Consider the following 13,177-nt stretch of genomic DNA (forward strand, 5'->3'; position numbering starts at 1 on the left):
GAACTTAATTTCCTTATTTGTAAAATAACCCCTCAACTCCCTTACAATTTTGTTTACAACACTACATTCTTATTGCATAAATAGTATGCTCACCCAGTGTTTGGCTGTTGGAAACTGACCTTTGGGTGGGTGTGGGGGTGCTGGTGGCACTGACCATTCTTTTTATTTCTTTACAGAGAGCAGCAGAATCAGTCATTCTGTTATTCATGCATCAGACAAATTTCTGAAACCTTGCTATTAAAACTCTAGTGGTGCAGCATACCTCCAGGGAGGCTGCTGAATTTCCCTGAAGCCTTTTTGGAGTAGCTGTTGTAGCTGTGCAAATTTTAAAATAGGAGAGTGACTCTGTGAGCCAGGCTTCTGAATTTATGAGTTTCAAAGACACTCATTAAATTTGTATTTCTTTTTTCTTTGTGGCAGACTCATCCTGCATGGAAAAACTACTTTCAAAAGACTGGAAGGAGAAAATGGAAAGATTAAATGCCAGTGAGCTTCTTGGAGAAATTAAAGGTAGGAGATGCAAAATATCAAATGTACCAATGCTGATATGTTGTTGTGGGTATCAAAATGATTGCTGAATACGAGGAAATATTTATCTTGGACTTAGTCAAGTCAATAAGCATTGAGTAAAGAACCTACTATGTGCTAGGTACTATACTAATAAGCATTAAAGATACAAAGAAAGGCCAAAAAACAAATCCTGCTCTCAAGAAACTCCCAATCTAATGGAGTATAAACCCATTCTTTGGGTTAACTCATTACCATTCATCTTTATGGGTCATATTTATTGAGCATCTTTTATATAACAGAAAACTCTTGAATGTTATAACTGGAAAAAGACAAATACTCTTTCCTGGACTATAAACATGTTACTCACAAGCTTACTGATTGACCTATGTCTCCTTGTTGACTAATATCCTTATTGAGTTATTGTTTATGAAGTTAGAGAATAAAGAGATTTATAGATCTAGAATAAGAAGGACCTGGATGTTGATCTTACTGCTAGACACTTGTTAATTCTTTGATGAGAAATCACTTTAAATTCTCTTGAGAATAAGAGTATTTGTAAAATGGGGATAGTAATATCTGCAGTGCATATCCCATGTGATTGTGGTGAGATTCAAGGTGATAGGTAAAAAGTACTTTATGTAGAATATGAGTGCAGCTATTATTGGATGGCACAGTAAAAGAAGCTCTGGCTTTGCTCAGAGGCCCTGAATGGAAACGCTGGATCAACCACTTGAGGCCTGTGTAACTACAGATAAAATCAATTCACAAGAGACTCAGTTTCCTCAACTATAAAATGAAAAATTTGGATTAGATGACTTTTTAGGTTCAGTCATAGTTTTAGAGCTGGAAGTGATCTCAGAACTCCCCATCTTCCCACCATTTTATATCATAGAGAATACACAGAGAATTTCCCAGAGTTACACAGTTATTATGTGTCTGAGGTGAGATTGGCAGTGTATGGGACAAAGTTCGTGGGCTTTATGTTTTTAGGCAGATGAATGTCTCTACCTTTTAAATCCCCATTTAAAAAAACTCCTTAAGGCTCATTACTGAATGTGTACCATTAATTTTTTTTTTAACTTTTATTGCTACCTTTTAAAAATTTCACTGTTATTATTATGTATCAGTAAACCTCTACTAGAATTCTTCCTTTTAACAACAAAACATAACTAACCAAAAGAAACTATTTAATCCGATAATGTATGCAATATTCTATGCCTTTTAGTTCACTCCTTTCCTATCAAGTTCTACCAAACTATTTCTAATCATATAAAAAAGTGCTCTAAATAACTATTGATCAGAGAAATGCAAATTAAGACAACTCTGAGATAACATTTCACACCTCTCAGATTATCTAAAATGACTGGAAAAGATAATGTTGGAGGATATGTGGGAAAACTGGGACACTGATGAATTGTTAGTGGAACTGTGAATGGATCCAACTATTCTGGAGAGCAATAGTTCAAATTGCTCAAAAAGTTATCAACTGTGCATACCCTTTGACCCAGCAGTGCTACTACTCTTATATCCCAAAGAGATCTTAAAGGAGGGAAAAATGTGCAAGAATGTTTGTGGCAGCCCTCTTTGTAGTGGCAAGGAACTGGAAACTGAGTGGATGCCTATCAGTTGGAGAATGACTGAATAAATTGTGGTATATGAATGTTATGGAATATTATTGTTCTGTAAGAAATGACCAGCAGGATGATTTCAGAAAGGCCTAGAGAGATTTACATGAACTGATGTTAAGCAGAACCAGGAGATCATGATACCCGGCAATAGCAAGATTTTAGATAATCAATTCTGATGGACTTGGCTCTCTTCAACAATGAGGTGACTAAGACCAGTTCCAATAGTTTTGTGATGATGAGAACCATCTACCCCTAGGTAGGTGATCTATTTAACTTCTCAGTGACCTGGACAGCTCTTTAATGTTATGGATTGCTGATCTGCATTGATAGAAGGGATTTTTACACCAAGAATTCCTAATACCTATTAAGTAACAGCAGTCTAGCCTAAAATAAAGGGAAAGGGTGAAAGAGAGGAAACCCTGTTGATTTGAGCAGTTAGTGAAAAAAGAAAAAAAAGCTTTATTTTTTCAAACTAGCATTTAATTTCCAATTTAATAAGCATTTATGAACTCTTGTAGGCTCAGAATGGACCCTTCTTTTTCCTTATCTATTAAATGAGTAGGATAATATTGTGAATGAAGTATTTTCCATTCAAAATCTCTAAGATGTGAAATATTATAATAATGAGCAGGGAGTAGAGTATCTATTCCTTACACTCTTGGTGTGGATACTCTCTTCCACAGTGCAGACGGGAAACTTGTCTGGGAGTTAATAGGTTTAGGGAGTTGCCTGGTGTCACTGAGAGGTGAAATTACTTGTCATAGAGCTTTTTTGTCTCAGAAGCAGGACGTGGCCCTAGACCTTCTTGGCTTCAAGGCTATTCTAATATAACTATTATGCGTGTTGTCTCTCATAATTAATAATAGTAATAATATCTTACCAGTTCCTGACATAGGATTTCCAGCATTTGTAGTACTCTTCAGTATCTGATACTATAATTGTTATATACTGAAAAGCCAGTGAGATCTAAGCTAATGTATAGGTTAGAAGAGGTTATAGACATGGTTAAACAAAACAATTAGAAAGAGCAATTATAATAAAGTAATAGAACTTGTCTTAGATCACTGATAGAATGTTATTTATGTTCATTCCTGGGAATTCCATTTTAAATTAGACTTTGGAAAAGTTGGAACACATCTTAGAAGAATGTAATCAGGATAGGAACTTGTAGACATGCCAGACAGAGGAAATCTACCAGTCAATAAACAAGCATTTATTTATTTATTTTTCCTTTTTAAAAAAAAATTTTTTAACACACCTTACTTTGAATCATGTTGGGAGAGAAAAATCAGAGCAAAAGGGAAAAAAACATGGGAGAGAGAAAAACAAAACAAAACAAAACAAAAAAGAAGTGAACATAATATGTGTTGATTTACATTCAATATTCTTAGTTCTTTTTTCTGGATGCAGATGAGATTTTCTGTCCAAAATCTACTGGGACTGCTTTGAATCACTGAACCACTGGGAAGAACCAATTATCATATTTATCATTGCCCATTCTTGCTGTTATTGTGTACAATGTATTCCCGGTTCTGCTTATTTCACTCAGCATCAGTTCCTGTAAATCTTCCCAGGCCTTTCTAAAATCAGCTTGTTCATCATTTTTTATAGAACAATAATATCTATTGCCTTCATATATACAACTTGTTAAATCATTCCCCAATTGATGGGCATCTACTTATCTTCCAATTTGTTGCTACCACAAAAAGAGCTGCTACAAATATTTTTGCACATGTGGATCCTTTTCCTTCTTTTATGATTTCCTGGGGATATAAACACAGTAATGGCACTGCAGGATCAAAGGACATGCACAGTTTTATGGCCTTTTGAGCATAGTTCCAGATTGCTCTCTGGAATGGTTGGATCATTTCACAATTCTACCAACAATGCATTAGTGTCCCAGTTTTCCCACATCCCCTCTAACACTTATCATTATCTTTTCCTGTTATTTTAGCCAATCTGAGAGGTGTGTAATGAGGTGAGATGAGGTGACTCAGAGGATTTCTTCATATAACTATAATTTCATATAATTTAGTTTCATTATCTGAAAATTGTCTTTTCATATCCTTTGACCATTTATCAATTGGGGAATGATTTGTATTCTTATAAATTTGACACAGTTCTTTATATATTTTAGTAATGAAACCTTTATTAGAACTACTAGCTGTTAAGATTTCTCCCCCCCAGATTTGTACTTCCTTTTTAATCTTGTTTCTGTTGATTTTGTTTGTGCAAACTCTTTTTAATTTAATGTAATCAAAGTTCTTTTTGCCTTTCATAATGTTTTCTAGTTCTTTGGTCATAAATTTCTCCCTTCTCCAAAGATCTGATAGGTGAATTATCTATTGTTCTCCTGATTTATTTAGGGTATCATCCTTTATGCCCAAATTATGTATCCATTTTGACCTTATTTTGGTATGGGGTGTGAAGTGTAGGTTCATGCCAAGTTTCTGACATTTTCCAGGTTTTCCAGCAATTTCTGTCAGATAATGAGTTCTTATTCCAGAAACTGGAGTTTAGGTCTTTATCAAATATTAGATTGCTATCGGTCTTGATTATTGTGTTGTGTGTATTTAATCTATTCCATTGATCCATCACTCTATTTCTTAGCCAGTACCAAATGGTTTTTTATTGACTGCTGCTTTATAAGAAAGTTTTAGGTTTGGTACTGCTAAGGCACCATCCTTTCTATTTTTTTTTCATTAATTCTCTTGATATTCTTGACCTTTTATTCTTCCAGATGAATTTTCTTATTATTTTTTCTAGTTCTATAAAATTATGTTTTGGCAGTTTGATTGATATGGCACTGAACAAATAAGTAGATCAATGTAGGTAGTTTGTCATTTTTATTATATTAGCTCGGCTTAGCCATGAACAATTGATATTGTTCCAATTGTTTAGATCCAACTTTATTTGTAAGAGAAGTGTTTTGTATTTATGTTCATATAGTTCTTTGGCTTGTCTTGGCAGGTGGACCCCCAAATATTTTATTTTGTCTATAGTAATTTTAAATGGAATTTCTTTTTCTTTCTCTTGCTGATGGGCTTTGTCAGTAATATATAGAAATGCTGAAGATTTATGTGGGTCTATTTTATATCTTGCAACTTTGCTAAAGCTATGAATTGTTTCCAGTAGGTTTTTGGATGATTTTCTAGGATTCTCTAAGTATATCATTATATCATTTGCAGAGAGTGATGATTTTATTTCCTCATTGCCTATTTTAATTCTTTCAATTTTTTTTTTTTTTTTTTTGCTAAAGCCGGAATTTTTAGTACAATGTTAAATAATAGTGGAGATTATGGGCATCCTTGTTTCGCTCCTGATCTTATTGAGAATGCATCCAAATTTTCTCCATTACAAAAATAATGCTTACTGTAGGTTTTAGATATATACTGCTTATTATTTTAAGGAAAGCTCCCTTTAGTCCTATGTTCACTAATGTTTTTAGTAGAAATGGGTTCTGTATTTTATCAAAAGTTTTGATCTATTGAGATCTATTGAGATTATCATATGATTTCTTAGAGATTGGTCTGTAATTTTCTTTCTCTGTTTTGGCTCTTCCTGGTTTAGGTATCAGTGCCATTTTTGTGTCTTAGAAGGAATTTGATAATACTCCTTCTTTACCTATTATTCCAAATAATTTGCATAGTATTGGAATTGATTGTTCTTTAAATGTTTGGTAGAATTCACTTATGAATCCATCTGTGCCTGAAGATTTTTTCTTAGAGTTCACTAATGATTTGTTCAATTTGTCTTTTCTAAAATGGGACTATTTAAGTAATTTATTTCTATAATTTAACTTGAGCAATTTATATTTTTGTAAATATTCATCCATTTCAGTTAGATTGTCAGACTTGCTGCCATACAGTTGGGCAAAATAGTTCCTAATTATTGCTTTGATTTCTTTTTCATTGGTATTAAGTTCAACAAGCATTTAGTAATTGCCAACTATGTGCCTGTTAGTGAATTTGCCCTGCTAATTGCTAACTGTGTGACCTTGGGGAAGTAACTAATCTTTAATAAATAGGTCTCCCTTTTCTTATCTGTAGAATGAGGAACTTGGGGGCTTTGGAATGAGGAGATATGGCCTCTGAAGACTCCTGCAGTTCTAAATCAATGATTCTATGATTATTTAAAGATTTAAAGAACTGGGGATGTTTATCTTGGAGATGATTAGGTCTATGGAACATATTATAGCTATCTTCAAGTTTTTAAAACTAAGAGATTAGATTTCTTCTATGTGATTCTTGAAGGCAGAAAGCAGAAGTTAGAGGGCAGCACATTTAGGTTTGTTGTCAAGTGATAACAACTATAGCTATCTAAAGGAAAATTGTTTCAGATATGGATGGTCACTTAGATCCTTTCATATTGAAATTCTGCAATTCCACAATTGAATGAGGCAGAATTCTTGACAGGTAGTGAGTTCCCCATTACTGAAATAGTAAGTTGAGCTATTATGATTTTTGTAGGAAAAAAATTCCTGCATTAGGAAGAAGGTTGAGTTGGATCGTCTCAGAGTTCCTTCTAATATTAGAATTCAGTGATTCTAGATATATATATATATATATTTAGTTTTCTATTTGTAGTTTCCATATTATTTGTTTTAGTATGTCATGGGGATTGTGACTCTCTTCCCTCTCCCCTATTTATTTGTATATAAGGGTCCCAGAGGTGATAATCAGGTACCATGAAGCAGAGACGTAGTGAGAGGTAAGGCGGAAGGGGGTCAGACATGTGAGCTCCTCTCTGCCTGATGGTGGTATGGATGGAGACTTTGGGGGTGTGGGTTCTACGTTAGGGGAAGAAAATTGCTGGTTAGGCTTCTCCCGCTTTCCCTGGACTTGGGCACTAGAAGAGAAGATGCCGTTACTTAGGAGCCACTCCCAAAGGCTGAGATGACTCGGCCACTCTTCTTCAGACCACCAGCGTTCTCCCCGTGCCCCAAAGGGTGGGGTCCCGCCCTGCATGGTTTCTGTTGGGGAGAACCTCAGTGAGTCTCCTCCCTGTTCCCCTGCACACATGGCCCTCTGTGCCTGGGCTGGCATCTTTATGGTGGGAAGGCGCCTCCCTGGGCAGCTTGCCAGGAAAACAGGAACGCTAGCTGTACCCGTAGCACAAACTGTTTCTACTCATGTTTGTCAAACATACAGATGATAAGAGGGGTGAAAAAATAATTATGTGATACAGACCAAATAAGGAAAATAGTGTTTTCTTTCCTCGGACATTGATGATTAATTACATCAATATTTACATTGAAGCTTCAAGGTGGGATGTGCTTCTTAGGTATGCTCAGCAAAGTAGCACAGAGAATGGAGGTTTTCTTAATAGAGGAAAGAGAATGAAAAGCTGTGCTTTTTCATGTATTACTTTTCACTTTTATAGGCAAAATGGGATAGTGGATAAAGGGATAGCCTTGGAAGCTCTCTGTCCTCTGGTAGCTGTGTGACATTAGGCAAGTTAATTAACCTCTCAATGCCCTAGGCAGTTTTCTAAGATTATAACTTACAAAGGAGTTGCAGATGGGCCTCGGTGGAGGGAATTTTCACACCAGGAGTTCTCCTATAATGATCAAATCACAGGTCTGCGCCAAAATTTTAAAAAAGCAACCTAAACGACTCCCCGTGTTTTTCTCAAACCTTAAACCTTAAATGGACCCGAAAGTTGCTCTGCTCTTTCATTGTGTAAAGGGGGAGGGGAATTCTAGAATCTAGATAAAAACTCACAGTTTAGTTCAATGTTAAGGACTAGAAATGTCTTTTTGTTACAATACTAATTCAAACAGGAGTTAGAAGACTTGAGTTTGCAAAGTAGGTTGTGGAATTCTATAGGAATTGTGAACCTTTTACAGAAGGGAAAGTAGATTTGATCTCTCCTACAATTCTGGTGTAGAAAGGAAGCACAAAACAAACTGGATTTGAAGTTCAAAGACTTGGCTCATAAGGTATATAGAGTACCTTGAAATTAAGAAAAAAAAATCAGCATAGACAATGAAGGTTCTTGTTGTTGTTATTTCACAAAGAGTTAGGAACTTGGGTACAGGTAAGACCATGTTGTTCCTCTGCTCCAAAATACCCAGAGGGCCCCATTTTGTCTAGTACAAAACATGAATTCTCCAGCCTGGCACTTATGGCTCCTATGGTTCTAAATTACCTCTTGAGATATTTCTCAGGACCTTTTCTCAAGCACTCTGTGTCGTTACTGCACCTGGCCCATTTCCCACCTCAGCATCTTTGCCTCAGAAGGATGGAAGCTCTTTAGGATTTTGCTTTGGCCTTCATGTCCCCAGAGCCTAGTGCAGGGTATTTCCCCCAGTCATCCTTTAGTAAGTTTTTATTGGATTGCACGAACAAGCAGTGGACTCAAAGCAATGAGTCCGAAGGCCCAGCTTGATAACTGATCCATGGCAGGTCCATTCCCTATTTTTGGTCTCAGTTTCTCCATCCACAAATTGAAGGGTGGGATTAAATGAGCCCTTCCAGCTCTGACGTGCTAGACATTCTTTAGCTGCCTTTAAATGCTGAGTTTTTTTTTTTAATTGCAGATTCAGTAGCAGTTATTGCTTCCAGTCTCAGTTTTCTTCGACTTTGTATTTTTTTTTTTTTTTTTGCTAAAATTCTCATTGTGGGACAAGGCAGCCAGCCACTGCCGCTTATCATCAGCAAAGGAGAGCCTGGTTTAGTTTTCAGGCTCAGCTGCAAACATAAATCTTGGGAGCAGGGCAGAAAAGCAGGCATCATGTAGCTGCTTGGCTCCTGTGGCTGGTCATGGTCTTTTTCAATCTCTGATAGGTCTTTGAAGATCAAATGGTGAAGGTCATTCTTTAAGTAACTTAAGCAGTTCTGTTATCACCAAAGGGTCAGGATTGGCCTTGCTGCAAGCCTAGGGCTTGGGTGCATCCTGCCCAGGGCACAGCTGACTTGCCCGTTAAGCTCAGGCTTTGCGGCTCTTTGCTACTCACCTCCACTATGAGATCATCAACTTTATTTCTGTATATTGTGAGTTTGCATCACATGCTGCCTTTCTTCTGGAGGACAATGTATTTCCCTCTCATTGCTTTCTTTTTCAACAATCCATTGGTTTTCTACATCTATCGTCTGCTCCTTTATAATTTTCAAATGTTGGAAGAGGTATTTTTCTTGGAGTGTCATTCCTGTGTCTTAAGGTAGTTGTTTTATCAAGCCTCATTGGAGGGAAAAAGGAAAGTCGGCAGCATGGATGCATAAATGAATGCACAGAAGAATGAATGACTGAAAAAAGTATTTATTAAATGTATGATTTAAACTATAAAATTAAATAAATTAAATTTATTAAATGATCATCATCTGCAAAGCACTGTGCTAAATGTCCCTTACTCATTGTCCCTGTATTCAAAATGCTCCCATTCTAAACGGGGAGACATATAGGACATTTCAGCTATAAGTTAGATGAAAAGTCTCAGTGGTCCTTAGGTTGTTGCAGCAAAGCAATGGTATGTGTTTTCTTTAATGTTTTTTTCCACTGATAAAACCATATCCACATTACTTTTCAATATTAATTAAAAAAAAAACCCACAACATCAATGAGCTAATTTTTGGGGTCCTGGCTGTGTGTAGTGGTAGTAGTGTTGGTGATGAAATAGCAATTTATTAATAGAGATGAAAAATAAATATAGATTATTATAATATAGAATATTATGTAGATTATTAAAAATAAAAAACATAAAATGATGGAGAACATTATTTCTGAGAAGACCCACTGCTTCTCTAATGACCAATCAGTGAAGAGAGACTAGGCTTAAAAGGTCCCATCTTGCTTTGATTTTAGTTTCTTAGCTTCCTATGTTTATAAAATGTCTAAAATGCATATGAAAGGTGGCAGAGTGAGAGTGCTGCTTATTACTATTTACAATGTGTCTGAATCTCAGACTTTCTTCCCATAGTATGACTCAGACTTTCTAATTTTCAGTGTTTTTGATGTTAAAAACAAACAGAAAAAACATCCACTAAGAACAATAACAAGCCTGAAAGGGATGAGGAAACAGGGAATTTAGCATCTAGGCTTTTCTCTATTAAAGAAAGTTCATTTTGTTTTGATGTCTTCCTGTAGAATGGCAGGAAAGACAATGCTATATATTGATGTGCTCTCAGGTCCTACCAAGGCTTGGGCTGCTGGAAAGTCTTTGCATGGACGGACAATGGATTGTCCATGGAGGCCGCCTCCAAGGACCAGCTCAGCCTAATGAAGAAATGAAAGATTTAGTACCAGAAAACTGGTTATCAGGCCATGATTTTTGTTAGCCAAGCAACCCATGAAGACCATTTCCCAGTTTTTGGAGGATTCAAACTGTGACAGTTTCAATAATGAAATTACAGATCTTTTCAACTCATACTTTCATAGACTGTGCTAGAATTAGAGATTTTAAACTGAAAATCATCTAGCCTGATCCCCTTGATTTATAGATGAGGAAACTGAGGGTTGAAGAGGTTGAGTGGATTGGTTATGGCAACCCCTATAGTAAATGTCAGAGAGAGGACTTACTTCCTGGGGTCACTAACCTTTCATCTACCGTTCTATCCATGAAAAGAAGGAGTTTGGGCAAAAAGCACCCTTAGAGAATCATAAAACAAGTACCGAGAAGTTAGGATTCTCACCACACAGAAAGTGGAGTCAAACTTGGCAGTGCCTCCAGGATATTTTCCGTTTCTCCCCACCTGTGTCAGGCTCTAGGCTCCCTGAGGACCATTTGGTCCCCGGCCTGGCTCGGTGGCTAGCTTGCAGCAAACCCCTGGTAGATGCTTGTTGAAATGGCTTGACTTGACTCCCTGCATACTCTGTTGACATCACTGTAATCAATAGCATGAGATTATTTCCCAGTCCACTTTCTTCTACAAACAATGAAGGCACACAGCAGCTAGTTTTAGAAATAAATATATGTGCTTTCTATCGCAGCCGCACCCATAGGTTTTTAATTATCCCTGCTTTGTAGGACTGCAGACATTTCTGAGTGCCCCTTTGTGCTCTCCCTTATAAACATCTTTTCCTCCTTTTGAAGTCTGTGTGATATACATGCAGGCAATTAAAACCTCCCCCCACTCGGGGCTGGAGACACGAGGTCTTCTTAATTAAAACTCAAACAAAAGCTACGAGCAAAGCCCCGCTATATGATTAAGGTCTAAAGTGTTATGATACATTAGAATCATTGTTAACTGTGAGGATTAAAAAAATCAATCTGCAGGGGGAAAGATCAGTTGGATCTAATTAGTGAAATCAATGTACACATAAAAGAAAATACTGAAGTTTAATAACTGGCCCTTATTATAAATATTACACAGGCTAAGAGCATCCCTGGCTGGTATCAGTGATCACATTAAAAGCATATCTTAAATTAATTGGGTAAGAATCTGAAACATTCATGTCTTTTTGATAGACTGTGTTAACAGGTAAATAAGGCACTTAAAACAAAATCTTACTTTAAAAATTACCCATGCATTTAAGTATTTCAACAGCCATGTTTCTCTACTATCTTCTCTTAGGATAGATTTACAGGGCTGAAATATTTCTGTTGACACCACTAAGAAAGCCAGATTTGAGTAACAAGTGACAGGTTTTTACAAAGAAGGAAGTAGAGTAGTTAGAAACAAAAATATTTTTTTTTTTAAAAAAGTAGTCTTGCACAATTATGATCATATTCAATATGTATTAGTATGTTTGGTGACATACCAACTTAAAAATGAAATAATACCTTTTGATAGACTGGGAAACAAGGCATTTTACATTTTTCTCCTGATTACTCTGATTAAAATAAGCATTATAACTGGTATGGAGAAGAAAAGCTATTACTAATTACAGCCTGGATTTTAAGTAAAATGAGGGTCATTAGCAATTTCCTGGAAGCCATTCAGATTGTCTACCAGGAAATGGTAGCTAGCAGGGCATCTGTAATACTCCTGGGCAGAATTAGGGAAACTGTATACTGGAGTTTTGTGTTTGACTAAGGTTGGAAGGATGGACTTTCACTACCCGGGTAGGGGGAGATTGTTCTTCAGTGTACTCCAGACATTTTTATGGATGTTTTATAACTATGCCCAGTGTTCATTCTCTCTCTCTCTCTCTCTCTCTCTCTCTCTCTCTCTCTCTCTCTCTTCTCTTCTCTTCTCTTCTCTTTTCTCTCTCTCTCTCGTCTTTTCTCTCTTTTTTCTCTCTCTCTCTCTGTCTCTCGCTTTTTCACTCTCCCACACATAATAGCTATAGCTATATTTATCTATATACACACACATACACACCCCAACTGACCATCTGAATCATATTGGGATGTCGGGGGGCACCAGGTTGATTACTATAGTAACAAAAAGTTTGAAGTTTGAAGTTTTATCCTCAGAGCTGACATCATCAGGTCCTCCCAAGAATAACAGAGAGAAGAGTGGCTGGCCTTGTATGTTTGGTTCCTATGACCACACTGTGGAAAGTGAGTGGAGAAGTCTTCTGTGTTTTTGAAGTCTGCTGTCTCAACCACCATGGAGGGCACTGATTACAGTTCTATGTAATCTTGCTTTATAAAGGGGGGGAAAATGGTAAATTTATAAAAGGGAAAAAATGATATATTCACAAAATTCAAATAATAAAGAATCTGTGTGGTTCCACATCAAATAAAATTGATGAAAGTGTGAAGCTTTGAAAAATGACACTGAATGAAGTTATTGGCTAGAGTCTGGACCTGCAGATCACACAATGCCTCTTCACGGTCTCATTTCCTTCATTTCCAAGATGAGATGGCAATAGATGATCACTGATGTTTTTCCAGCTTGACAAAGCTGGTGTAGTAGATAGGATACTGCATTTGAACCAGGAAGACTGAATTAAATTCTGTCTAGGATATTTATCAGCCATGTGACTCTGATTTAGCTTCTCTGGGCCACAGTTTCCCAATCTATTAAATGAAGAGGTTGGATTCAGTGTCCCACCCCAACTCCCATTAACTTCCAGTTCTAAATCTGTGACCTATGAACTATTTATACTCTAATGAAAAAAATGATAATGTAAAATAGAAATAGAAAAATAAA

General features: G+C 36.5%; 1 protein-coding gene across 14 annotated transcripts in view; it reads left to right on the plus strand.

Annotated features, from left to right (window-relative positions):
• Positions 1-13,177, plus strand: part of SOX6 (SRY-box transcription factor 6) — a 633,323-nt gene that overhangs the window by 373,730 nt on the left and 246,416 nt on the right. For all 14 annotated transcript variants that reach the window (XM_031942052.1, XM_031942057.1, XM_023506259.2 and 11 more), the window contains one exon: positions 421-510. In XM_031942052.1, coding sequence (XP_031797912.1) covers positions 421-510 — 90 coding nt within the window. The remainder of the gene's footprint in view (positions 1-420; positions 511-13,177) is intronic.

This window comes from Sarcophilus harrisii, chromosome 6 (assembly GCF_902635505.1).
Source record: "Sarcophilus harrisii chromosome 6, mSarHar1.11, whole genome shotgun sequence".
In the NCBI taxonomy this organism is placed as follows: Eukaryota; Metazoa; Chordata; class Mammalia; order Dasyuromorphia; family Dasyuridae; genus Sarcophilus; species Sarcophilus harrisii.